Consider the following 27,348-nt stretch of genomic DNA (forward strand, 5'->3'; position numbering starts at 1 on the left):
GCATAGTCAAAACTATGCCTGTGCTTTCAACCAATCAGATGGCGGGAATCTTTAGATGAGGTATATAATAAAATACAAGTGGCATTAGACAGTAATCTGAATAAAATTCTGGACAATATGATTCATATTATTGTCTATTTTATAGCTTAAAAAGTTACCTTTTTCAGAGTCTTGGTTAGCGCGGCGTAGCTTGCGATACCATCGCAGCGCCTTTACACTACGCTGAATGAAGACGCCGTGATGGTGTCGCAAGCTACGTCGCTGCTAACCAAGACTCTGAAAAAGGTAACTTTTTAAGCAAATGTCAAGAATGACAGAGTCCAATATCAGTATCCATGCTGCTATTAACAACTTAGTTCACCAAAGCAGGTTTGACCGAACCGAGACACAACCCTGAGACTTCTAGATGGCAACTTGTCGGGTTATTGCAAGAACGTCATCTGCATATTTGTCATTTTACAGATGCGTTTGATTGAATTAAAATTAATTCCTTCTAAGACATGTTAAAATATGTTAATTGACATTATTACATTTTCAATTTCAACTCAATTTTGTTCAAAAAGTCACTATGACGTTCTTGCACTGACCCGGCCAACTAGCTTTACTCAAACAAGATGGCAGTCTTTATTGTGGCAACTCTTCATTCAGACTAGTTGCTGGTCACCAATGATCAGGTAAGTGATTGGTCATTTGACAGATTGATGGCCAGATAGTCCCTTCAATGCGACAGAAGCAAAACATATACCATCCCGACTTTTTCAATGACAGACTTGATTGATGAGCTTGCGTTCACCTCAATTTGTTTTCTTTGCCCCAATGCCCCTGGAACTGATAAACCCCAAGAACTGCTCTTCCAAAAAAAGGTTTAGTGGCTCCACTTCTTTTGCATGCAAGTATTAAATGGAGCAGTATAGGGTATATAACTTCAGAAAATCAGATCCAGTTCGTCAGACTAATATGGTTACAGCCACTGTCCACTGGTCAAGCCATTGTTCCGGGCCATTGTTTCATACAGCACAAAGGCCACTCATTTATTCAGTTGTCGCAATCTGGTTACAGCCACTGTCCACTGGTCAAGCCATTGTTGAAGACTTTTGTTGTCCAATCTCACCCATGGTGTTAACTGTTGGGCTGGCTGCTCCCACCTGTCAAAGAAAATTAAATAGAATTCATAATGTAATAGCTTAGTGCAACAAAGCCCCAGAGGCTTCAACATGGAAAGTCTTAAGTTTTGAGTGTCAAGAGCTATCTCAAGATAAGAACAGGTCTTGTTTGTACTCATTTTAATGCATTTTTCATACTGATTCCAAATATGGTCATGCAAATGTACAGTTCTGAAACTGGAATTTCTACAGAATATTGGAACTTGTCGTCTGCAGTCGCCACCCGTGTGGATAGGGTTAAATGTCTCATCCTTTTCTGTTCAGGAAAGATTCCTAGTTATCCTGAGTTTGTTAATGAAATGGGTTGGAGGAGTCACACCTCTTGGACAATAGGAAACAATCAGTGATCTTTCGATGCTTGGTCGATCCTTATTATTTATGAAATCAATCAATTGACTATTGTTTTATGAATCTTAGTATAGATATTGACCAATATAATTTAGCATTAATTCTCATTAATTAGTTGTAAGTTCATTAATAACAAGCATCGAAGCAGCATCGACGGTCTATCCAAAGATCAAACAAATTTGGTTCTGGTGCCTTGGTGACAGTATAATGATGCTTCTGACTCTTCCAGGCAAGACCATTTTCTTTGTTACTTTTTTTTCCATTTATTGTGTAATTTCACATTGCGTTTTGTGTAAAATAAGATAAAATAAATGTTTTGCAATAATCTTCATAAGGCCAAAAACACACAAAAAAATACCTGTTTCATAGGCCCGACCGACTAGAGTAAAAATTAAATTTGAATGAACACATGTCACATATTTCGAAGTACAACACGAATGCACAACCGTGGATACAATAATGAAAATACTAACCAATCATGAATGAGTTGGCATGGTTGGATTCACTTCCGTGTTACGCACACACGGGCGTTCTTCAAACAGTGTACGCAGAGAATCATCACACTGCTGACAGCTGTTGTCATTCAAATGAAATTTATGATGTAGATTTTGCATTTGAGATTATTTGTTTGGATGTGTGTATGTTTTTGAAAAATTAATTACTTTCATCTGAAAATGCGAGCGAAGTGAACGGGAAAAATGTCAATTTGGTAAAGTGTGCTGAGGCTTGTGGATCAATGTCCAGGCATTGTGCCTGTGCGTAGCGCACAATAAATCACTGCACTTTTCTTTTTTTTTTACATATTTTTGTGATTTTAATGGTTTTTTATTGGTCACTTGCAAACAAACAAAAAATTGCCTGACAGGCAACCCTACTTGAAAGGTGCGTTCACACGAAAAATCACGACTTTATCTATTATACCTCAGTAAAGTTATATTTTTAGTTTGTTAAGATAACTTACCATGCTGTTAGCTCATCTTTGACTCTTATGCAGTCTTGCAATCCTTGCGTGGCTTCAGCTTGTCTACTTTGAAGCAAGGGGAAGAGTCTACTAAGTTGTTTCTTGTCATGTGCAGCAACTTCGGCTACAAGTGCTGTGAACAAAGAGACAGGTGAGCAAATAAGTGATATCGATAATTCAGAACAAAGTGCATTGTGCGTGATAAACAATCCAATCTCCCCAAAAGGTGTACTTTGACTTGTCTGCATTTTTTAGCGCACAGAAGATATCTGACACTTCCCATAATGCATTTCTTTTATTTCAAATTTCTGTACTGATTTACTATCTAGTGCAACATGGGTCGATAGTGACAAAAAGTATAGTACCTCATTGAACAGAGAACGTCCAGATCTTGTAAAATCTGATTTATCTTGACTATCGACCCATATTTAACCAGTCTATTTTCAACATGAAAACAAAGGGAACCTGTATGAGTAATAATCTTGAGTGATATGTGCTGTAATGTGCTGCACATGTTGCAAAGGATTCTGGGAAGGGAAATATATTTTCCCTGGTTCTAACCAGGCTGAATCAATACTTTGCTTGCTACATGTATATACAAGTGAACAAGTGGGTAATGGTGAATCTAATGGACGAAGACACAAAACACATCAAGGATCAATAAATGATATAAGAGGATACCTTGAATATATGAACAACTGGAAAGAAAAAGAGCAAAGTACACCAACTTGATGTGGGGAAACAAGTAAAATACAGACTCGATGGTACGTAGAGGGGGACAAGTTAGTGTACCTTGCTCTTTTTCTTTCCAGTATACAAGTGAACAAACAAACAGACATTCAATTCTTCAAGATGAACTCTTTCAGAGAATTGAGTGTTTTGATCAAATGTGTTGTAAAGTTACAGGATTTCAACTTTTTAGAAGTTGACTAATTGGCACAAGTGGTCTATTTAATTTGAACTCCATACACCCCCTATGGAAGACAAAATCTCCTACAAATGGGGGGGGGTAGATTTCATATGGAATCACCCAGTTAGGTAACCCCATTTAAAATTTACACTCCCTGTGTGAATGATTTAGGTCATATTTTCCATGGGGGGGTGCATGGATTTCAACTGGAATAGCCCAATGATTATATAATCTGAATAAAAGCTTACAGATATTATAGTCAACTAAGTTGTGCAAATCCAATGTTTATGGGTCTCAAGGTAAAACAAAGCAAAAATATTGATGAACACACATAAACAAATTACTTTAATTTCTCAGGTGACTGACAGACACACAGACAGACATGTTACCTGCTATATGTTGTATAGTAGTACTATCTTCTGTATGTATACCAGTCATTTCTTCATATAATACTTGCTGTGCATTCAGCTGTAACTCAATCCTACTTATTTGACATTTCATGTCCATCACATGTGATAACAGGTTTTCTGGTGCCTGAAATAAAAAAATAATTGATAAATAAAAAAAGTGAATTCTTTAACAGTGGTCTAAACACATACTCTTTATTACGAGATAAGAACTCAAAATCTATGCAGCAAAATTTTAAATGAAAATAGCGAAAGAACCCAGTGAATTTGTTTTGCAAATTTTGATGACTCATTTGTCTTACAAATACCCAAAATCATTTGGAGCAGGCCAAATTTGCAATTTTGTACTCCTTGGAAAGTATGACCAGTACACCACTGCCTGGTTGGCAGCTCTTTACAAGCTTTAGTAATCAAACAAAATAGGAGAGATACAATGTACTCTCCAAAAATTTAGGTTTGAGGTGAGCCATCATTCACTCAAAGTTTATTAACATCAAGCGATTCATCACTAGCCATAACTTATAAGATAACTCACTGAGAATTCCACAGAATGCATGTATATACTTCCTTTTCGTGCACTTGACATATAATGAGTTGACTTTAAAAAGTCTAACTCATTACATGTCAAGGGCACAAAAATAATAACTTGTAGTTATACCTCATAAATAAAATTGGAAAGATGCCCATTTTCTATTTTTCTGTAACCTTCAAATAAACTTTTCTTTTCTTTTAGGTATAAAAACATTATTGATTTGATGATAAAAATGCCTTGATTTTGGAAATATCTTCCACATGGGGAGTATATGAATATCAAATAGAATGAGCACATTAGTACCCTCTGAGATAGATTCAACCTAAATCTTCCACAGAGGGAAGGTGAGATTCAAACAATACTGGTTAATGTGATAATTCAATATTAAATTTATACTCCCCTGTACAAGATATTTCAAAAATCTTTCACAGGGAGAGTGTCTGAATCTGAAGGAGAGCAACACAATTTAGAGAGAGAGTTTTATTGGTGCTGACCAAAACATACTAGCCATATGGGTGGGTCATGGTGAGTTAGCAGCAGAGACTTGTCTGCAGATCGAACAACAGCCAATCAGCAATTAGTGGTTGGTAACACAGTAATACAGGATCAGAGCATTATGATTGCACACAATCTGTAGCAAGGATTTGGCATTTTACTTTAATACACATACCTTATAGAGCGGGAAATTCAGATGATTCAAAATATCACAGAAAGCTCCGCCTCCACTGAATGCTGATTTGTCAGTACATCGGTTGATTGACAGCTGGAATATTGGAACATACTGGCCACTGTGTGAGAATCATGAAGGAAACCTTTGGTAAAATAATAAACTATTGATGAAGGCAGCACATCAAAATAACATAAGAATTTTATCAAAATATCTCTACTAGTTGGGTTGTGCATTTTACATCTGATACTTTGATGTGATTTTAAACCGTTTTGACGACTGAAATTGATTATGAAATACCCCATCTCAGAAAAAGAAAGTTGCTGTGTTTAAATTTTCCAATGCAAGGTTTGTAAGGCTACAATAGAACACATTTAAAGCCTTAATGTACGATCTTTTTAAATTTTTAGATTTGTCTTTTTTCTTCCAAAATGATAAAATAGTTATTATGCAATCATTATGAAAGTTTCCAATACATTTGGATGTGAAAAACATTGGAAATTTGCAAAGAAACAACATCATAAACTTCACCTCTATCATTTGAAATATCTTGCACTTTTTGGATTAGGACGGCGAGTGTGGCCTCAGAGTTAATCTCCTACACAGCCAGTTTGGTTACACTCCCTCCACACGTGGAGGGAGCATAACCAAACTGGCTGTGTAGGAAACTACGATTTGCGATCGTTCCGATATATTATCATAATCTGAAAATTATGATATGTCGGACCAAAAGAAAATCATCCCGTTTTACTACAAATAGGGCGAATTTGAGTTTGCTCAAAGTTGGAACATGTGTAATTATTACAAATATGCCAAAAAATCGGTTTTGAAAAAAATAAAGGTATATTCTGAAAAAAGATTGAACATTAAGGCTTTAATGGGCTATTCCAGTTGAAACCATACACCGTAAGAAATACATGACCTTAATCACACACACAGGGAGTGTGAATTATCTGAATGGGCGACTACATTTGAAATCTACACCCAGAGATTAAGGACAAGTCTTCAATTGGGGGTGTATGGTTTCAACTGGAATAGCCCTATATGTGATGACTCAATGAATATTATACCATTTTCAGCCTTATGTGACAGTGACGTCAAGTGCACATTTCCTTATGTGCAGCATCAAATAGCTAGAGTTCACTCAAAGTGCTGGCGTACGCACACACACACTTAAAGATGTCGCAAAGATGAACATGCTAAACTGCTGCCTCAAAATGTTGACTTCACTGCCACATCAGGGTGAAAAGTGTATAGAATCAATTTATTGAGGGCTCAGTGCCACACAGCCTCATCTCCATAAACCTTTCAGAACATTCTGGGCTTACCAGTGACATCAAACATTTATGTCCATTGTCCATTTCTAGTCCCAATGGGCTACCGTAAAACCCCGTCTACAAGCATATATAGTGTTTTTTACGAAAGCTAAATTAATTCGATGCAAGCGTTAATATACCAATATAATATATTGGTCTTAAAATAATACTTGTTTGTACATGCTTAGATCCGTAATTTATTTGTTCAAATTCCATAATGGCGCCTGGATTAATGTAGCTTTCATCAGAGGCACTCTATATGCTTGTAGACGGGGTTTTACTGTATTCCATTTAAAGTTCACTCTCCCCCTGTGAAAGATTTTGGAAATATCTTCCACAGGGGGAGTGAGTATTTCAAATAGAAGTTACCTAATTGTCTATTCTTTTCAAAACTCATATGCCCTCTGTGGTAGACTTCAGCTATATCTTCCACAGGGGTAGGGTGATCATTAAATGAAATAGCCCATTATTAAGACACAGATTAGTGAAACAGCTTTATATACAGAGGCCTACAAGGGCAGAATTCTTTAAATGCAATTTTCCCCAATTGGCCCATATAAGCAATAAATGAGATACAAATTTCCTGTCTAATTCTGTGAGTCTCATCAACTGCAGCAGCAAACCGGTAAACTCCTCTGATTAATTACATATTATAATCATCTCAGTAACCAATCAAAATAGAGCTTTTACCTGTCTAATTGTGTGAGTCCCATCAACTGCAGAGGCAACCCAGCAAACTTCTCTACTGGAGCTTCTGATTGGATAATTACATCATAAACATGATATAATCATCTCAGTAACCAATCAAATAGAGTTTACCTGTCTAATTCTGTGAGTCTCATCAACTGCAGAGGCAACCCAGCAAACTTCTCTACTTCATTTATGACACCATTTCTTAGTTGTGTTGTCATGGCAACAGTCCCTGCTTCATGACCACATAAAGTTGTTTGCATGTACCGCAGCAACTGAAATAATCAAATCATAAATCTTTTGTACTTCTTACTATAATCGCAAATGGTTTGTACTAGAATCAGAGATCCTTTCAAAATTGGTTTCTGATATGAGTCCAAATCACTCCTTACTCCTGAACAATACTTATTGGTTACAAACTAATTTTGGTAAATTAGGCTATGGCAAAATTAAGATGTTCAGATACCCCTCTCAGAATTGAAACTGGCAGATGGAATAATACATTATAAATGCAGAGCAGAGGAGAGGTTTTGTGAATTCTGCATACCAATTTGTTTTCCACCTTCTTTAAGGTTTTAAGAGATAAATACAATCCTAGGAAGCAAATTTAGACTTCTACGCTACTCAATTTTAGTACACTCACCGGAGCACTTTCACCGGGTCAACCGGCGTCTTCAGCGGATGTTATTGCTCTGAAGATTTGTTGTTGCTAGTGATGTTGTTGGAACACCTCCGATGACGTCATAGATGTAGATGACGTCAAGCTTGAAGATGTGGTGGCGCCCCCTTCGTTCCGGGGGGTCAGGAGGTTGTCCCAACACATCACTAGCAACAACAAGTCTTCAGAGCAATAACATCCGCTGAAGACGCCGGTTGACCCGGTGAAAGCGCTCCGGTGAGTGTACTAAAATTGAGTAGCGTAGAAGTGTAAATTTGCTTCCTATTTACGTTTACCGCTACATATGAATATACATCATTAAATACAATCCTGCTTTAAAAAAGTCAATGCAACATTTGGTAAGTTTATCTCTTTGATGAAAAATGAGAAAATTAATGTCATTCATACACTCTCAGTTTATTAATATTGCTATGAAACTCAGGCATAATATGCACTCTGAAACGTAATGTTTCATTATTTATAGAAATTGTGGATTTTTTAATACACATGTAATCTAATCTGTTACAGCAGTGAAAACATTTAAATAATGGGATTGGCTGTACCTTACCCATTATTTTTACTGCCTCAGATACATTATTTGGATGTAAAGGATGTAATTCTTAAATCCATTTACATATCACTCACTCAGGATATACAGGACGAGTCAAAATGAAGTACACTATTGTTTATGGTGCTTTTGACCATCTAAATTAAAAAAAGAATTGTTGTATTTGACATGTGTTGCAAATAAACCTAAAGATCAGCAGCTCAAGATGAAACGCCCTTCACAACAGTTTTAGTCGGACCATCCGGAAGACAACAAGGTATCCAAACAAATACCACAATTCTTTTTTTAAATTTAGCCATTCAGAATCTACTCTTTTCAATGGTATTTTCATTTACTGCATATTACTTAATAAATTTGGTACAAAAGCACCACAAATATGAGTTTACTTCTTTTTTAAACAACCTGCAGTAGATCACAATTTTCGTCCTGACCTATCACTGCTACAAATGTACTAACCTGTTTTTGCTGCTCATCCAGTTTTCTTTTTGCTTCAGAGTTTTGTCTCACCAATACTCGAATGATGTTCTGCTTTTGATCCTACAACACAAAAATAGATTGATTTAGGGATTCAATCATGTTTCATCGTTGTTCATCACCGATTAACAACAATGCGTCTGCGCCGTCTGCGTGGTTTACTTTGTGAGGGCAGCTAAATGCAACGCGATCAGCTCAAGAATTAATCACATTTTGAAATGTGTAGAATTTTCAGAAATAATCACAGAACAGCCATTTTTATATCAAGAATTGATTTTTGGATGACTTGTATACCATTATGCTACTCTATGGACTTCTCTCACAGTAGAAACTTTCAAAAAGGGTTTTAAAACATATTTTAGTGTTGTTATTTTTTGTATTTGATGTAAAGCGCAATGTTCATTTTTATATATTAAGCGCCGTTATTATGTTATGTTAAAGCCACGATTTCTCTGTGGTAAGGAAAAACTCACAGAATTCAGGGTTTGCTCAGGAAAAATTTGAAAATGCCACAAAATAGTCAAAAACTGTAAAATGTCTAGCTTTTGTGTTGCTTTGCAAAATAAAACAAAGAAAAGTGATTATTTAGCAGCAATAAACCATTACACAATCCATACTAGCATTCATTCTAGGCTTACGATTCAAGATTCTGGCCATACTACAGTAAAAGGTAAGACAAAATACAATCTTAAAGGCTTAATGTACGATTTCCTTCAAAAAATGCTGAAATAATACTAGTAATAATTATCGGGAATGGTATCTGTCCATTTTGAGCTGAAATAACGAGGTAAACACTGCTTGTTATTTTGGCCGTTTAACACGCAGTTCTATAGGAGGACATAAAGTCATAATTCTTGAATTATGACTTTATGTCGAACTTTGTTCTGTTTACCTACAAATACAACAAATTTGGCTGATTCCATTTAGGTATAAGTTGTTACATGTGTAAACATTACAAATATGCCAAAAAATCAGGTTTGAAAAAAATTAACCAAATTCACATTATAAGATCGTACATTATGACTTTAAAACATGTTTGTTTTAACTTTTCAGTACTTTATAGTGGAAAACAGAAAATCACAGAAATGTTCCAATTTACACAGATTTTTAATTTTGTAACACAGAGAAATCATGGCTTTATGTTATGTTATTATACATGTACATACCGCGAGCTTCTTGAAGTCTTGTATTTTCTGGTATTTATTGTACAAGATTTCCTTTTCTTTTGTAGCTTTTGATGCAGTTGTTTCATATTCCAGTTTGAATTCATGAAGGCATTTCACCATTGCTGTGTTGGCTGCTAACTCAAGCTCATTGCTAAACAACTTCCTATTAGGGGAAAGAAGAGAAAAGCAAAGAAGTTAAACTGGGAGACTGTGTACAGCTGTGTTGGCTGCTAACTCAAGCTCATTGCTAAACAACTTCCTATTAGGGGAAAGAAGAGAAAAGCAAAGAAGTTAAACTGGGAGACTGTGTACAGCTGTGCGGGCTGCTAACTCAAGCTCATTGCTAAACAACTTCCTATTAGGGAAAAGAATAGTAAAGCAAAGAAGTTAAAAACTGGGAGACTGTGTACAGCTGCAATAGCTGCTAAGGGACGCATCATTCGATATTATCAGGGGGCTAGGGAGATAGGGTCAGGCAGAATGGTTTTTTTTCCCGGCCGAAATGGCAAAGTTGTAATTTTTGAATTGAATACCTGAAACTCCACTTTTTTACAAAAATGAGTTAGACCCAACTACATGGAGTTGGGCCTTTCTTCCACAAATATTGGCTTAAAGTGGAGTTTTGTTTATCCATGAAATCTGCTTTTCACTACAATAATTAACAAATTTATATAGCTATTTATAACCTTGCGTAACTAGAACTTGCAGTATATTAGTGGAAGAAGAACCCAATTCCAGTTTAAGACCTGTACCGTTGCCATGGAAACATCACATATCATTTCACTCGTATGTTCATGTATTAAAGGAGGATTTTGTGATCCTAGCATCCTCTTTTTATGACATTTTCAGTAGATATTCACGAAAAAAGCTTATTCCCAAAATTTCAGTTGATTCCTATTTTGCGTTTGCGAATTATGCATGATTATGTGTATTACACTGCTCCATAGGCCACTGTTGTAATTTCGTTCTGGTATCCCAGAACAAAATTCAAATTTGACGATATTTTTACTAAACGTATTAATCTGCAAGAAATTTTTGGTACATAAACATTATGTAGCCAGAGGTTTCCAGTGGTATAAAAATCTCAACTTTTTTTGAGAAAAGTGGGGAGATGAGGTTGTGGATCACAAAATGCCCTTTTAACTCTAACCCTATCCATGTTTTTTTTTTTGCTATCGGAAGGAAAGAAGAAACGAAAAAGGAGAGAAGGTGAAGAAAGAAGTCACTTGGTACCCCCGGGATTCGAACCCAGGACCTTTGCATGCCACACACACGATCACCGACATGTGCGTATGGGTGGAAGCAGTAACAGACAATGTGACATTTACCTTGCTAATTCCAATGCACCAGGATTCTTAGCATAGATTATAGCCAGCCTATTGTTAACATCACCTGCTAGTTGTTCAAGTCCTTTATTATAATGGTATTCCTCAAGGTTCAATCCAGGGACCTCTAATGTATAATGCTTAGTAGTGGGTGGAATTAACAGATCATGTGACATTTACCTTGCTAATTCCAATGCACCAGGATTCTTAGCATATATTATAGCCAGTCTATTGTTAACATCACCCGCTAGTTGTTCAAGTCTTTTATTATAATGGTATTCCTCAAGGTTCAATCCAGGGACCTCTAATGTATAATGCTTAGTAGTGGGTGGAATTAACAGATCATGTGACATTTACCTTGCTAATTCCAATGCACCAGGATTCTTAGCATATATTATAGCCAGTCTATTGTTAACATCACCCGCTAGTTGTTCAAGTCTTTTATTATAATAGTATTCCTCAAGGTTCTATTTAGGGACCTCTAATGTATAATGCTTAGTAGTGGGTGGAATTAACAGATCATGTGACATTTACCTTGCTAGTTCCAATGCACCAGGATTCTTAGCATAGATTATAGCCAGCCTATTGTTAACATCACCTGCTAGTTGTTCAAGTCCTTTATTATAATGGTATTCCTCAAGGTTCAATTCAGGGACCTCTAATGTATACTGCTTAGTAGTGGGTGGAATTAACAGATCATGTGACATTTACCTTGCTAATTCCAATGCACCAGGATTCTTAGCATATATTATAGCCAGCCTATTGTTAACATCACCCGCTAGTTGTTCAAGTCTTTTATTATAATGGTATTCCTCAAGGTTCAATCCAGGGACCTCTAATGTATAATGCTTAGTAGTGGGTGTAATTAACAGATCATGTGACATTTACCTTGCTAATTTCAATGCACCAGGATTCTTAGCATATATTATAGCCAGTCTATTGTTAACATCACCTGCTAGTTGTTCAAGTCCTTTATTATAATGGTATTCCTCAAGGTTCAATTCAGGGACCTCTAATGTATACTGCTTAGTAGTGGGTGGAATTAACAGATCATGTGACATTTACCTTGCTAATTCCAATGCACCAGGATTCTTAGCATATATTATAGCCAGCCTATTGTTAACATCACCCGCTAGTTGTTCAAGTCTTTTATTATAATGGTATTCCTCAAGGTTCAATCCAGGGACCTCTAATGTATAATGCTTAGTAGTGGGTGGAATTAACAGATCATGTGACATTTACCTTGCTAATTCCAATGCACCAGGATTCTTAGCATATATTATAGCCAGTCTATTGTTAACATCACCCGCTAGTTGTTCAAGTCTTTTATTATAATAGTATTCCTCAAGGTTCTATTTAGGGACCTCTAATGTATAATGCTTAGTAGTGGGTGGAATTAACAGATCATGTGACATTTACCTTGCTAGTTCCAATGCACCAGGATTCTTAGCATATATTATAGCCAGTCTATTGTTAACATCACCCGCTAGTTGTTCAAGTCTTTTATTATAATGGTATTCCTCAAGGTTCAATTCAGGGACCTCTAATGTATACTGCTTAGTAGTGGGTGGAATTAACAGACAATGTGACATTTACCTTGCTAATTCCAATGCTCCAGGATTCTTAGCATATATTATAGCCAGTCTATTGTTAACATCACCCGCTAGTTGTTCAAGTCTTTTATTATAATAGTATTCCTCAAGGTTCAATTCAGGGACCTCTAATGTATAATGCTTAGTAGTGGGTGGAATTAACAGATCATGTGACATTTACCTTGCTAGTTCCAATGCACCAGGATTCTTAGCATATATTATAGCCAGCCTATTGTTAACATCACCCGCTAGTTGTTTAAGTCTTTTATTATAATGGTATTCCTCAAGGTTCAATTCAGGGACCTCTAATGTATAATGCTTAGGAGTGGGTGGAATTAACAGATCATGTGACTTTTACCTTGCTAATTCCAATGCGCCAGGATTCTTAGCATATATTATAGCCAGCCTATTGTTAACATCACCTGCTAGTTGTTCAAGTCTTTTATCCAGTCGACAAGCTTGGTTCAGATGCCTCTCTGTCTCGGTAAAATTTTGGATATGTGCAAGCTGCTTCTCCTGAAAATTGAAAAGAAGTTGATATAGAGTCATTCTTAGACTAGAATTCTTGACTTAATTACTGAAAACAGTACACAGGCTCCCTTCATTTCACTAAAAAATGACTATCTAAGGCATATGAACTGCTTATAGCTGAATGAAGTCATTGTATGCAAGACATATGTATGCCAAATAAAATGACCAAAATAAATGCCTTCTTTGGCCACACAAATTCCTTCAGTTTACCCTTATTTTGTCTGGAAAAATGGCTTTTCAATTTCCCTGGGTTCTGATAATCGCTTAAAAAAACTAGGTTTCGAGGCACTATGTAGCTAGATCAGCGAATGAGGTGCCGACTACTTCTGTGTTTATGCCATAAACAGAGCAAATCGTCAAGACGGCTGAAGTACCTTGCCAAAAACTCTAACAGATTATGCAGTGTGAAATAAAGACTAACAAGTCCTACTCAGATCATCTGAAGTGAGTGGCAGTTAGCATCTGCTATCTATTGGTAAAAAAAACCCCATTACATGTAAGTGAGGTATAATACAAATTATTGATTTCGCTATCATTCCCATTTCTCATTATATTAAGGGGGTACTACACCCATGGCCTATTTTGTGCCTATTTTTGTATTTTTCTCAAAAATTATAGCGCATTGGGGACAAGTAAGATATGTATATTATAGGGTCAAGGACTACAACTACTGCAATGGAACTTTTTATTTCAGCACAGACAACAGTTGTGGAGTTACAGTCAAAAATGAGGGGAAACCAATATTTGATATTTGATCAATAAATCAATAACTACTTGCTTTGAGTTGCTGAATTTTCATTACAGTAGTTGTAGTCCTTGCCCCTATACATATCTTACTTGTCACCAATGTGCTATAATTTTTTAAGAAAAATGCATAAATAGGCACAAAATTGGCCAGGGGTGTAGTACCCCCTTAATATGCACCCCAAAAGGACTCCGGGCACTAATTTGGTTAAATCATGTCAAAATAAAAGTATATAAAAAACAAAGGGTGTCCTACCCAACAAATCTTACAACATTGGTTTAAAAAGGGTTCTATTATGGACAATTCTAGTTGAAATCCATACACCCCCTATGGAAGACAGTCTTAATCTTCCGCAAAGTGGGGTAGATTTTAAATGGAGTCACTCATTCAGGTAACCCCACTTGAAATTCACACTCCCTGTGTAGGAGATTAAGGTCATGTCTTTCATAGGGGGCGTATGGATTTCAACTGGAATACCCCATTACCGTAATCAACTGGTGGACACTTTTCATCAGGTTGGGTGATGATGTTGATGTGTCAAATAGTTGACCTCCATCGCCATACTTGAATCTATGAACAAACAAAACACATGTATGACTAGTAATGCATTAAGGTATTCCCCAGGGGTCTGTCCTGGGACCCCTCATAATCAGTTGTTGGACATTATTCATCGGGTTGGCCGCCGGATCATTAATTTGATGTATCAAATAGCTGTTTCAACAGGTGTGCCAACAGATTGAAAAGGTTGTTGACATTTTGTGACTCGGAACTTCTTCAGTCCTGAAGAAGTCGGAATCGCACCTGTCAAAATTGCACAACCTTTTCAATGGGCTATTCCAGCTGAAATCCTCACTGGGGGTGTGAATTTCAAATGGAGCCACCCGTTCAGGGTTGTCTGCTCCAACTTGTGTTATTCCAGTTAAAATTCATACACCCCCTATGGAAGACATTACCTTAATCTTCCACACAGGAGTGTGAATAAGGTTACCTGAATGGGCGACTCCATTTGAAATTTACACTCCCTACGTGGGAGATTAAAGTCATGTCCTTCATATGGGGCATATAGATTTCAACTGGCATTGCCCAATCTGATGGTGCACACGGTTGAACTATTACAAAGTCAAGTGTGAGTGTAAACTCTTAATCTTCTGAAAACTGTCATACCTCAGCATTTCTGCATCTTTCTTCAGATCAATATTTGCTGTTTTCTGCTGCAGCATATAATGAGCGCCCTCTGTAGTTTGCGCTACCGAATGCAGTAGTTGTTCTGCCGTGTTTGACGTCATAATCTTCTCCAATTTACCAGCTATTGTATTACGTCTTTGTTGCCTGCACAAGAAAACAAAATTGGGCATCAGAAAGATGCACAGAAACAAGTAGATATTGTTTATACTTCCCACAATGCATTTCTTCCATTTCAATTTTCTGTACTGATTTCCTATCTAGTGCAACATAGGTGGTGACAAAAAATACCTCAATGAACAGAGCACATCCAGATTTTGCAAAATATGCTATTTTTTTACTATCGAGCCATGTTTAGCAAGTCTGTTCTCAACATGAAAACAAAGGGAACCTGTTCAAAGTAATAGGAGCACAGTGTCATCGCCGGCCCCGATATCTTCATGGCAGAAAACTCCATGATGGTAGAACGAATCCACTAGATCTTCAACAGCCATGCATGGCCATTTTGTTCTGACCTGTGCAATAGTTTTGAAACTATGGGCCAAGGGACCTCCGACTACGGCTATTGACAATTGATCTCTGTAGAGTTCAGATCCTGGAAAGTCATCTGCTTAAGGGTACATAACACAAAGTAGCTTTCCATAGACTTTATGTGCAAAAAATATATTTGATATCACCTTAATCAGAACAAAATTCTGCATAACAATGACACATTTTAGGTCTACTTTTTGAGAAAATTAGCATTATATAAAAAAGCCAGATTTTCCCGTAGGGGAGCCTACCGCTAGTAGGGGAGCCTACCGCGTGTTATGTTCCGTAAACCAAGTGTTTATGAATGAGGGCAGCTGTCTTTTATTCTGCACATATAAAATCTGAAATTTAGTGTAAGTTTTTGATTTCAAAACGCACAGTTGAAGTTTAATACGCTCACTTAAGCTTATCATGTTCTCTGAACACATATATCGAAATGCAAGCCTTACAATTGGGTTCTTTTAAAACAAAAAATGACGGAGATATTCTTCATTTTCTACCCTCCCCCCTGAAATTCACTTTGCCTCCCTAATGCCCCCCCCCATCCCGAAAAAAAGTTTCCTGGCGCCGCCACTGCATAGAAGCCCAGGATATTATACCCAAAGATCACTGACTCAGACACAGACCCTAACAGTTTGTCCATATGGAACTAGCAACTTCTCGATTCCACATACCCCAGGGATTCACCTGTGCAACTGAAAGATTCTTTATGCCAAAGATCTCAGCGTTTTAACTGTGGAAGTGATCTAGGAGGTTTTAGATTCCAAAGACACCAGGGTTTTCATCTATGTTACTGGCAGGTTGTTTACTCCCCTTTCCCGTCAGACACAACCCTGAGTTACCATGGTTACTACTCACATTGTTTTCTCATCTGTTTTGTCTTCTCCCAGCACCATTTCTTGCAGTAAGCCCTAAATGTCTTTTGGGTGTATTTGGGAGACATTTGGGTGTATTTGGGAGACATTTGGCTGTAATTGGGAGACATTTGGGTGTATTTGGGAGACATTTGGGTGTATTTGGGAGACATTTTGGTGTATTTGGGAGACATTTGGCTGTAATTAGGAGACATTTGGGTGTATTTGGGAGACATTTGGGTGTAATTGGGGGACATTTGGGTGTATTTGGGAGACAGTTAGGTGTATTTGGGGTGTATTACCATGGTTATTACTCACATTGTTTTTTCATCTGTTTTGTCTTCTCCCAGTACCATGTCTTGCAGTAAGCCCTCAATGTCTTCACAGGTTTCACGTGTAAGTTTCTGCAAAAGTTGATTGATGAAACATTTGTTATCGCAAGTAAATGAAACTCAGTGTATGTATAAACATTTTCCTTGAGGCGACGAAAAAAAAAAACCTTGTTCCAACGAACCTGACTGACCCAGATTTTAAGAAATTTGGTGTCACAACACATAGTGGCATACGTACCGTGTCCCACATATAAAGCAGTCAATATTCATTTTAGATACTACAGGCCACCAAAATATATAAATTTGCATTCTGATATCAAAAAGACCCTATTTGCAATTCTATAATAACGGCCTTCCACCCTGGGCCACATGTTTGCGTTTGGTTGCTTTCTTGAAAGCCCATCAATCCCCATTGGGAAAAACTATCCAGAGATGATATATCTAATAGGCCATTCCATGCCAGCTGAAATCCATACACCCCCTATGAAAGACATGACCTTAATCTCATGCGCAGGGGGAGTTTACCCACACATGGATGTCAACTGGAATAGCCCAATGCACCGGTACATGAAAACTTATCATTCCAATTCCACATGTTAAAACTGATACAATAAATGGTTGGTTTCAAGTAGCCACTATTTGCATCTTTAGTCAGGAGTGCAGAGAAACTGACAGGGAACCAGTGAAGGAGAATCCATTTTGCAACTCACCGTGCAAGCTGTTTCTAAACCAGTCTCTTCATCATCATCTAAACTCCCCTTACCATGCTTACTGAAGTATATAGTCTGATGTGTGGACGAGCTGTGTGTGGAAGAGATTAATGACATAATTACTGCAATATACATACATCACAAGGACCTCTCCCCCACTTTGGGGTTGCCAAACATGCAATTGGGCGACTTTTGGAGATTTTCCCCGACCTTTGTCTGTTGATATTGGCCCAATCTTAATGCAAGACTGTCCCTTGTTGTATTCTGCATATTTGACTATATCAACTTTGCACTCTGGAATATGCACTTCGCTTTTCATCTTGCCCCTCCCGGTCCCAGTCAGTACACATATAACATAAGGACACACTACACACTTATATATGAGGCTGCCTCCCGGACCCAGTCAGTACACATATAACATAAGGATATACTACACACTTATATATGAGGCTGCCTCCCGGTCCCAGTCAGTACACATATAACATAAGGATATACTACACACTTATATATGAGGCTGCCTCCCGGACCCAGTCAGTACACATATAACATAAGGACATACTACACACTTATATATGAGGCTGCCTCCCGGTCCCAGTCAGTACACATATAACATAAGGATATACTACACACTTATATATGAGGCTGCCTCCCGGTCCCAGTCAGTACACATATAACATAAGGACACACTACACACTTATATATGAGGCTGCCTCCCGGACCCAGTCAGTACACATATAACATAAGGACATACTACACACTTATATATGAGGCTGCCTCCCAGTCCCAGTCAGTACACATATAACATAAGGACACACTACACACTTATATATGAGGCTGCCTCCCGGACCCAGTCAGTACACATATAACATAAGGACATACTACACACTTATATATGAGGCTGCCTCCCGGACCCAGTCAGTACACATATAACATAAGGATATACTACACACTTATATATGAGGCTGCCTCCCGGACCCAGTCAGTACACATATAACATAAGGACATACTACACACTTATATATGAGGCTGCCTCCCGGACCCAGTCAGTACACATATAACATAAGGACACACTACACACTTATATATGAGGCTGCCTCCCGGACCCAGTCAGTACACATATAACATAAGGATATACTACACACTTATATATGAGGCTGCCTCCCGGACCCAGTCAGTACACATATAACATAAGGACACACTACACACTTATATATGAGGCTGCCTCCCAGTCCCAGTCAGTACACATATAACATAAGGACATACTACACACTTATATGAGGCTGCCTCCCGGACCCAGTCAGTACACATATAACATAAGGACATACTACACACTTATATATGAGGCTGCCTCCCGGACCCAGTCAGTACACATATAACATAAGGATATACTACACACTTATATATGAGGCTGCCTCCCGGACCCAGTCAGTACACATATAACATAAGGATATACTACACACTTATATATGAGGCTGCCTCCCGGACCCAGTCAGTACACATATAACATAAGGATATACTACACACTTATATATGAGGCTGCCTCCCGGTCCCAGTCAGTACACATATAACATAAGGACACACTACACACTTATATATGAGGCTGCCTCCCGGACCCAGTCAGTACACATATAACATAAGGACATACTACACACTTATATATGAGGCTGCCTCCCGGACCCAGTCAGTACACATATAACATAAGGACACACTACACACTTATATATGAGGCTGCCTCCCGGACCCAGTCAGTACACATATAACATAAGGATATACTACACACTTATATATGAGGCTGCCTCCCGGACCCAGTCAGTACACATATAACATAAGGACACACTACACACTTATATATGAGGCTGCCTCCCAGTCCCAGTCAGTACACATATAACATAAGGACATACTACACACTTATATGAGGCTGCCTCCCGGACCCAGTCAGTACACATATAACATAAGGACATACTACACACTTATATATGAGGCTGCCTCCCGGACCCAGTCAGTACACATATAACATAAGGATATACTACACACTTATATATGAGGCTGCCTCCCGACCCAGTCAGTACACATATAACATAAGGACATACTACACACTTATATATGAGGCTGCCTCCCGGACCCAGTCAGTACACATATAACATAAGGACATACTACACACTTATATATGAGGCTGCCTCCCGGACCCAGTCAGTACACATATAACATAAGGATATACTACACACTTATATATGAGGCTGCCTCCCGGACCCAGTCAGTACACATATAACATAAGGACATACTACACACTTATATATGAGGCTGCCTCCCGGACCCAGTCAGTACACATATAACATAAGGATATACTACACACTTATATATGAGGCTGCCTCCCGGTCCCAGTCAGTACACATATAACATAAGGACATACTACACACTTATATATGAGGCTGCCTCCCGGACCCAGTCAGTACACATATAACATAAGGATATACTACACACTTATATATGAGGCTGCCTCCCGGACCCAGTCAGTACACATATAACATAAGGACATACTACACACTTATATATGAGGCTGCCTCCCGGACCCAGTCAGTACACATATAACATAAGGACATACTACACACACATTATATATTATATATGAGGCTGCCTCCCGGACCCAGTCAGTACACATATAACATAAGGATATACTACACACTTATATATGAGGCTGCCTCCCGGACCCAGTCAGTACACATATAACATAAGGATATACTACACACTTATATATGAGGCTGCCTCCCGGACCCAGTCAGTACACATATAACATAAGGACATACTACACACTTATATATGAGGCTGCCTCCCGGACCCAGTCAGTACACATATAACATAAGGATATACTACACACTTATATATGAGGCTGCCTCCCGGACCCAGTCAGTACACATATAACATAAGGACATACTACACACTTATATATGAGGCTGCCTCCCGGACCCAGTCAGTACACATATAACATAAGGATATACTACACACTTATATATGAGGCTGCCTCCCGGACCCAGTCAGTACACATATAACATAAGGATATACTACACACTTATATATGAGGCTGCCTCCCGGTCCCAGTCAGTACACATATAACATAAGGATATACTACACACTTATATATGAGGCTGCCTCCCGGACCCAGTCAGTACACATATAACATAAGGATATACTACACACTTATATATGAGGCTGCCTCCCGGACCCAGTCAGTACACATATAACATAAGGATATACTACACACTTATATATGAGGCTGCCTCCCGGACCCAGTCAGTACACATATAACATAAGGATATACTACACACTTATATATGAGGCTGCCTCCCGGACCCAGTCAGTACACATATAACATAAGGATATACTACACACTTATATATGAGGCTGCCTCCCGGACCCAGTCAGTACACATATAACATAAGGATATACTACACACTTATATATGAGGCTGCCTCCCGGACCCAGTCAGTACACATATAACATAAGGATATACTACACACTTATATATGAGGCTGCCTCCCGGACCCAGTCAGTACACATATAACATAAGGATATACTACACACTTATATATGAGGCTGCCTCCCGGACCCAGTCAGTACACATATAACATAAGGATATACTACACACTTATATATGAGGCTGCCTCCCGGACCCAGTCAGTACACATATAACATAAGGATATACTACACACTTATATATGAGGCTGCCTCCCGGTCCCAGTCAGTACACATATAACATAAGGACATACTACACACTTATATGAGGCTGCCTCCCGGACCCAGTCAGTACACATATAACATAAGGATATACTACACACTTATATATGAGGCTGCCTCCCGGACCCAGTCAGTACACATATAACATAAGGATATACTACACACTTATATATGAGGCTGCCTCCCGGACCCAGTCAGTACACATATAACATAAGGATATACTACACACTTATATATGAGGCTGCCTCCCGGACCCAGTCAGTACACATATAACATAAGGATATACTACACACTTATATATGAGGCTGCCTCCCGGTCCCAGTCAGTACACATATAACATAAGGACATACTACACACTTATATATGAGGCTGCCTCCCGGACCCAGTCAGTACACATATAACATAAGGATATACTACACACTTATATATGAGGCTGCCTCCCGGACCCAGTCAGTACACATATAACATAAGGATATACTACACACTTATATATGAGGCTGCCTCCCGGACCCAGTCAGTACACATATAACATAAGGACATACTACACACTTATATATGAGGCTGCCTCCCGGACCCAGTCAGTACACATATAACATAAGGACATACTACACACTTATATATGAGGCTGCCTCCCGGTCCCAGTCAGTACACATATAACATAAGGACATACTACACACTTATATATGAGGCTGCCTCCCGGTCCCAGTCAGTACACATATAACATAAGGACATACTACACACTTATATATGAGGCTGCCTCCCGGTCCCAGTCAGTACACATATAACATAAGGACATACTACACACTTATATGAGGCTGCCTCCCGGTCCCAGTCAGTACACATATAACATAAGGACATACTACACACTTATATGAGGCTGCCTCCCGGTCCCAGTCAGTACACATATAACATAAGGACATACTACTACACACTTACATATGAGGCTGTTGATATTGGTTTAAGGTGGTACTACACTGTTGATATTGGCTCCATCTATATGCCTGCCACTATACCTACCCACCCCTCCCAATCAGCACACTACCCTCCCAATCCAAGTCAGTACACATAACATAAGCATAGATGTACTTACTCATGAGGCTGTTGATATTGGTTCCATCTATCTGACTGCCACTACCTGCCCCCTCCTAATCAGCACATTACCCACCTCTTCCCAATCAGCACTAGGGCTGCACGACATAGGCTTTTTAGCAGTCCACTAATTACAACCCAAATAGTCGCCACTACAACTATTGGCGATTATCAAAAGGCTTCAAAACATACACTAATCCTTTACTTAGTTCTAACTGATTTTTAGCACTTTTAGAACCCGGCTTTACTTCAATTTTGTTGCTTGTTGAACTTTCAGGAATAGTCGCCAATTGGCAATCATTAGTTGTAGTTACGACTATCGCAAAATAGTCGCGACTATGACTATTGGCGACTTAGTCGTGAAGCCCTAATCAGCACAGTACCCACCCCTTCCCAATCAGCACACTACCCACCCCTTCCCAATCAGCACACTACACATCCCATCCCAATCAGCACACATAAGAGCATACTACACTTACATCTGAGGCTGTTGATATTGGTTTAATCTATCTGCAAGTCTCTTGCTGTATTCTTCATATCTGGCTATATCAACTTTGCACTCTGCAGTATGCGCTTCTAAGAGGGCGCTTTTCCTCTGCAAGTCCACAAGTTTTGAGCAATTTTCTTGGTATTCAGCTTCTATGAAATTAGGAAGATACAAAATACAATCCAATGTCATAGGGACTGATGAACATCTGAATACATCCAAATGTATTAGGAATACACCCAACAGATGAACATGTGAAACAGATTCAGATTTTCAGCAAATAAACTGAGCTCAAAAAGAAACTTATAATTTTTTACAACTTGTGAATCACAAGGTCATATCTTAAAATAGTGTCAATCAAAATGAACCAAAATTACACACATGATTACTTTAATACTCTACTCAAAACACATGTCAGTAACCAATCAGTTGTCCAACTGACACAACAGCAAAATGCACTGTCATGGGACAGCTTCTTGGAAGTTCCTCCACTTTCAAAGCCCAACATTTGGCACCCAGCACAAAAAATCTGTGAGAATGCACACAAGATCCTTGCACAGATGATAAAACGGTGCTGCTTTCTGCTTTTCATACACTTTTTTCATGAATCAGGGCTGGGCTGTGAATGTGGTCCAGGAAGCTGTTTCATGTCAGTGCATTTTGCTGTTGTGTCACTTACTTGGATAACTGCTTGGTTACTGACATGTGTTAAGAGTAGAGTATTGAAGTAAACCTGTGTGTAATTTTGGTTCAATTTGATGGACAGGATTTCAAGATATGACCTTGTGAAAAATTATAAGTTTCTTTTTGAGCTCAGTTTAGATGCAATTAGGATTGTAGACAACATAATTAAAACATTTTGCTCGGCAAATCATTAAAAAAAGTAACTCACTACTTTAGCTTTCGCCATGTGGGATGACGGCTTGATCACATAACTTGATTGTATATATGTGATCGAGAGAAAAAAGAAGGCTGAAGCAATCAACTGTGATTGCCACCTCTTCCCAGACCATACCTTTATCACCAATATCTCTGCATTCTTGCCACCTCTTCCCAGACCTTACAATGTACTGTACATACCTTTATCACCAATATGTCTGCATTCTATTTCTTACCACCTCTTCCCAGACCTTACCTTTATCACCAATGTCTGTCTGCATTCTTACCACCTCTTCCCAGACCTTACCTTTATCACCAATGTCTGTCTGCATTCTTTCCACTTCTCTGCTAAGATGCTGCATATCAGTCTTTGCTGTAGCAAGCTGTGCTATCAACGCTCTCTTCTTCTCCAGTTTCTCTGCGCGTTGTTGTGAATACTTGCGATCCCCTTTGTACTTCACCCGATATGCGGCACGCGCATTATTCCTGGGATTTCTTGTTAAGAAAGCTATTATCAGAGAAAATACCACATGGGATATTTGTGCTTGCAGTTGCTTTGTGCATTGAGCTTTTTTGATATCAGTTTAAGGGTTAATCTTCCACACATAAGTTAGATTTCAAATGGAGTCACCCATTCAGGTAACCCAACTTAAAATTCACACTCCCTGTGTGGAAGATTGAGGTCATAATCCATAGGGGATGCATGGATTTCAACTGGAATAGCCCATTGTACAGAAAGTCGCTGACCATTCACAGTCACACACTCACACACCTTACGGAATCCATATTTATTACATAAAACAGGCACAGAATCCTAATCGGCCAACATAAAATAACCATCACAGCCAGAATAAATAAGGATACAGGAGTAGATTAGACTTGACATTGTGTACACGCTGTGCTGAGTGTACATGGGTTGTTACATAGTCCCAGATGTCTAGCAACTTATATAAGCACAGAACCTTAATCAGCCTACACATAAAATAACCATCACAGCCAGGATAAATAAGGATACAGGAGTAGATTAGACTTGACATTGTGTACACGTTGTGCTGAGTGTACATGGGTTGTCACATAGTCCCAGATGTCTAGCAACTTATATAAGCACAGAACCTTAATCAACCTACACTGTACATAAAATAACCATCACAGCCAGGATAAATAAGGATACAGGAGTAGATTAGACTTGACATTGTGTACACGCTGTGCTGAGTGTACATGGGTTGTTACATAGTCCCAGATGTCTAGCAACTTATATAAGCACAGAACCTTAATCAGTCTACACATAAAATAACCATCACAGCCAGAATAAATAAGGATACAGGAGTAGATTAGACTTGACATTGTGTACACGCTGTGCTGAGTGTACATGGGTTGTCACATAGTCCCAGATGTCTAGCAACTTGCCACGGCAAACCCTGAAATTATAAAATCAAGAATAGAAATTAACAACAGTTCAGATAATTCGTACATTGTAAGTACGGAAGCATGAGTAACAAGTGGAAGTGGGCTATTCCATTTGAAATTCGTACACCCCCTATGGAAGATACATCCGTATACACAAGGCAACTTTTACAACAGTATGTGATGCAGATAAATATTTTGTTTGGAATTTATCTTTTCTACTTTTGAAAATGGTTGTATCTGGAATAATTGTGCACTGTTGAACTTGGTTGAAATTCCAAAACCTTCCAGGGGGGGTCAAATCTCAGGGGGGGTCAAATGGAAGAGCTACAATAAAATGGGCCATTGCATTTGAAATCTGCCATACCACTGGAACATTAAGGAAAGTCTTCTACAGAGGGAGTATGTGTTTCAAATGTAATTGGCTAGGGTTAACTTTTTTGAAACCTGCCACTCCCACTTTTATTTAATATGTTAAACGTTTATTTTGTTTCTATATTATTAATCAGGGTCTCATGGGAGACCCAGTATTGTAATTACTGAACTGAGTAACCCTCCTCGGAGGAGTCTGGATTTCAAATGTAATAGCCCAATGTACTCACAAGGTCAAATGGGTGTCGCTGTCTATCAGTTTATCACTAGTTCACTACAAGATGAAAATATTGGGGTTTTCTATGAATGTGTACGTTTTCAATATTTTGTACGTGTTGGACTTATCACTTTGCATAAGGGTACAGAAAGGGCGTGATCACGTAAATATGTGTAAAATTGTGTGTTAAAGTAAACCCTGCACATGGACAAATCATCAGTGGTTGGCATATCAGAATTAACATGTTTCCCACATGGTTACCTAGGGTTAGGATTAAGTTTTAAGGTTTGTACTCACAAGGCCAATTCATCAGTGGTTGGCATATCAGAATTAATATCTCTCATGCATGGTTCACTAGGGTTAGGGTTAAGTTAACTAAGGTTTGTACTCACATGGCCAATCCATCAGTGGTTGGCATATCAGAATTAATGTCTCCCATGCATGGTTCACTAGGGTTAGGCTTAAGTTAACTATGGTTTGTACTCACATGGCCAATTCATCAGTGGTTGGCATATATCAGAATTATAATGTCTCCCATGCATGGTTAACTAGGGTTAGGCTTAAGTTAACTATGGTTTGTACTCACATGGCCAATTCATCAGTGGTTGGCATATCAGAATTAATGTCTCCCATGCATGGTTAACTAGGGTTAGGGTTAAGTTAACTAATTTGTACTCACATGGCCAATTCATCAGTGGTTGGCATATATCAGAATTAATGTCTCCCATGCATGGTTAACTAGGGTTAGGGTTAAGTTATGGTTTGTACTCACATGGCCAATTCGTCAGTGGTTGGCATATCAGAATTAATGTCTCCCATGCATGGTTAACTAGGGTTAGGATTAAGTTAACTATGGTTTGTACTCACATGGCCAATTAATCAGTGGTTGGCATATCAGAAGCAATGTCTCCCATGCATGGTTAACTAGGGTTAGGGTTAAGTTAACTAAGGTTTGTACTCACATGGCTAATTCTTCAGTGGTCGGCATATCAGAATTAATGTCTCCCATGCATGGTTTTAACTAGGGTTAGGATTAAGTTAACTATGGTTTGTACTCACATGGCCAATTCATCAGTGGTTGGCATATCAGAATTAATGTCTCACATGCATGGTTAACTAGGGTTAAGTTAACTAAGGTTTGTACTCACATGGGCAATTCATCAGTGGTTGGCATATATCAGAATTAATGTCTCCCATGCATGGTTAACTAGGGTTAGGATTAAGTTAACTAATTTGTACTCACATGGCCAATTCATCAGTGGTTGGCATATATCAGAATTAATGTCTCCCATGCATGGTTAACTAGGGTTAGGGTTAAGTTAACTAATTTGTACTCACATGGCCAATTCATGTGGTTGGCATATATATCAGAATTAATGTCTCCCATGCATGGTTAACTAGGGTTAGGGTTAAGTTAAGGGTTTGTACTCACATGGCCAATTCGTCAGTGGTTGGCATATCAGAATTAATGTCTCCCATGCATGGTTAACTAGGGTTAGGATTAAG

General features: G+C 38.5%; 1 protein-coding gene across 1 annotated transcript in view; it reads right to left on the reverse strand.

Annotated features, from left to right (window-relative positions):
- Positions 1 to 216: 216 nt before the first annotated feature.
- Positions 217 to 27,348, reverse strand: part of LOC140170443 (HAUS augmin-like complex subunit 5) — a 51,520-nt gene continuing 24,388 nt past the window's right edge. The window contains exons 3-17 of the mRNA XM_072193812.1: positions 25,172 to 25,267; positions 24,157 to 24,335; positions 22,963 to 23,122; positions 17,663 to 17,753; positions 16,939 to 17,024; positions 15,218 to 15,382; positions 14,539 to 14,623; positions 13,136 to 13,293; positions 9,861 to 10,023; positions 8,677 to 8,757; positions 7,124 to 7,269; positions 4,992 to 5,109; positions 3,772 to 3,916; positions 2,473 to 2,605; positions 217 to 1,145 (exon numbers count right to left, since the gene is read on the reverse strand). Coding sequence (XP_072049913.1) covers positions 1,028 to 1,145; positions 2,473 to 2,605; positions 3,772 to 3,916; positions 4,992 to 5,109; positions 7,124 to 7,269; positions 8,677 to 8,757; positions 9,861 to 10,023; positions 13,136 to 13,293; positions 14,539 to 14,623; positions 15,218 to 15,382; positions 16,939 to 17,024; positions 17,663 to 17,753; positions 22,963 to 23,122; positions 24,157 to 24,335; positions 25,172 to 25,267 — 1,924 coding nt within the window. The 3' untranslated portion in view covers positions 217 to 1,027. The remainder of the gene's footprint in view (positions 1,146 to 2,472; positions 2,606 to 3,771; positions 3,917 to 4,991; positions 5,110 to 7,123; positions 7,270 to 8,676; positions 8,758 to 9,860; positions 10,024 to 13,135; positions 13,294 to 14,538; positions 14,624 to 15,217; positions 15,383 to 16,938; positions 17,025 to 17,662; positions 17,754 to 22,962; positions 23,123 to 24,156; positions 24,336 to 25,171; positions 25,268 to 27,348) is intronic.

Source organism: Amphiura filiformis, chromosome 14, assembly GCF_039555335.1.
Source record: "Amphiura filiformis chromosome 14, Afil_fr2py, whole genome shotgun sequence".
NCBI lineage: Eukaryota > Metazoa > Echinodermata > Ophiuroidea > Amphilepidida > Amphiuridae > Amphiura > Amphiura filiformis.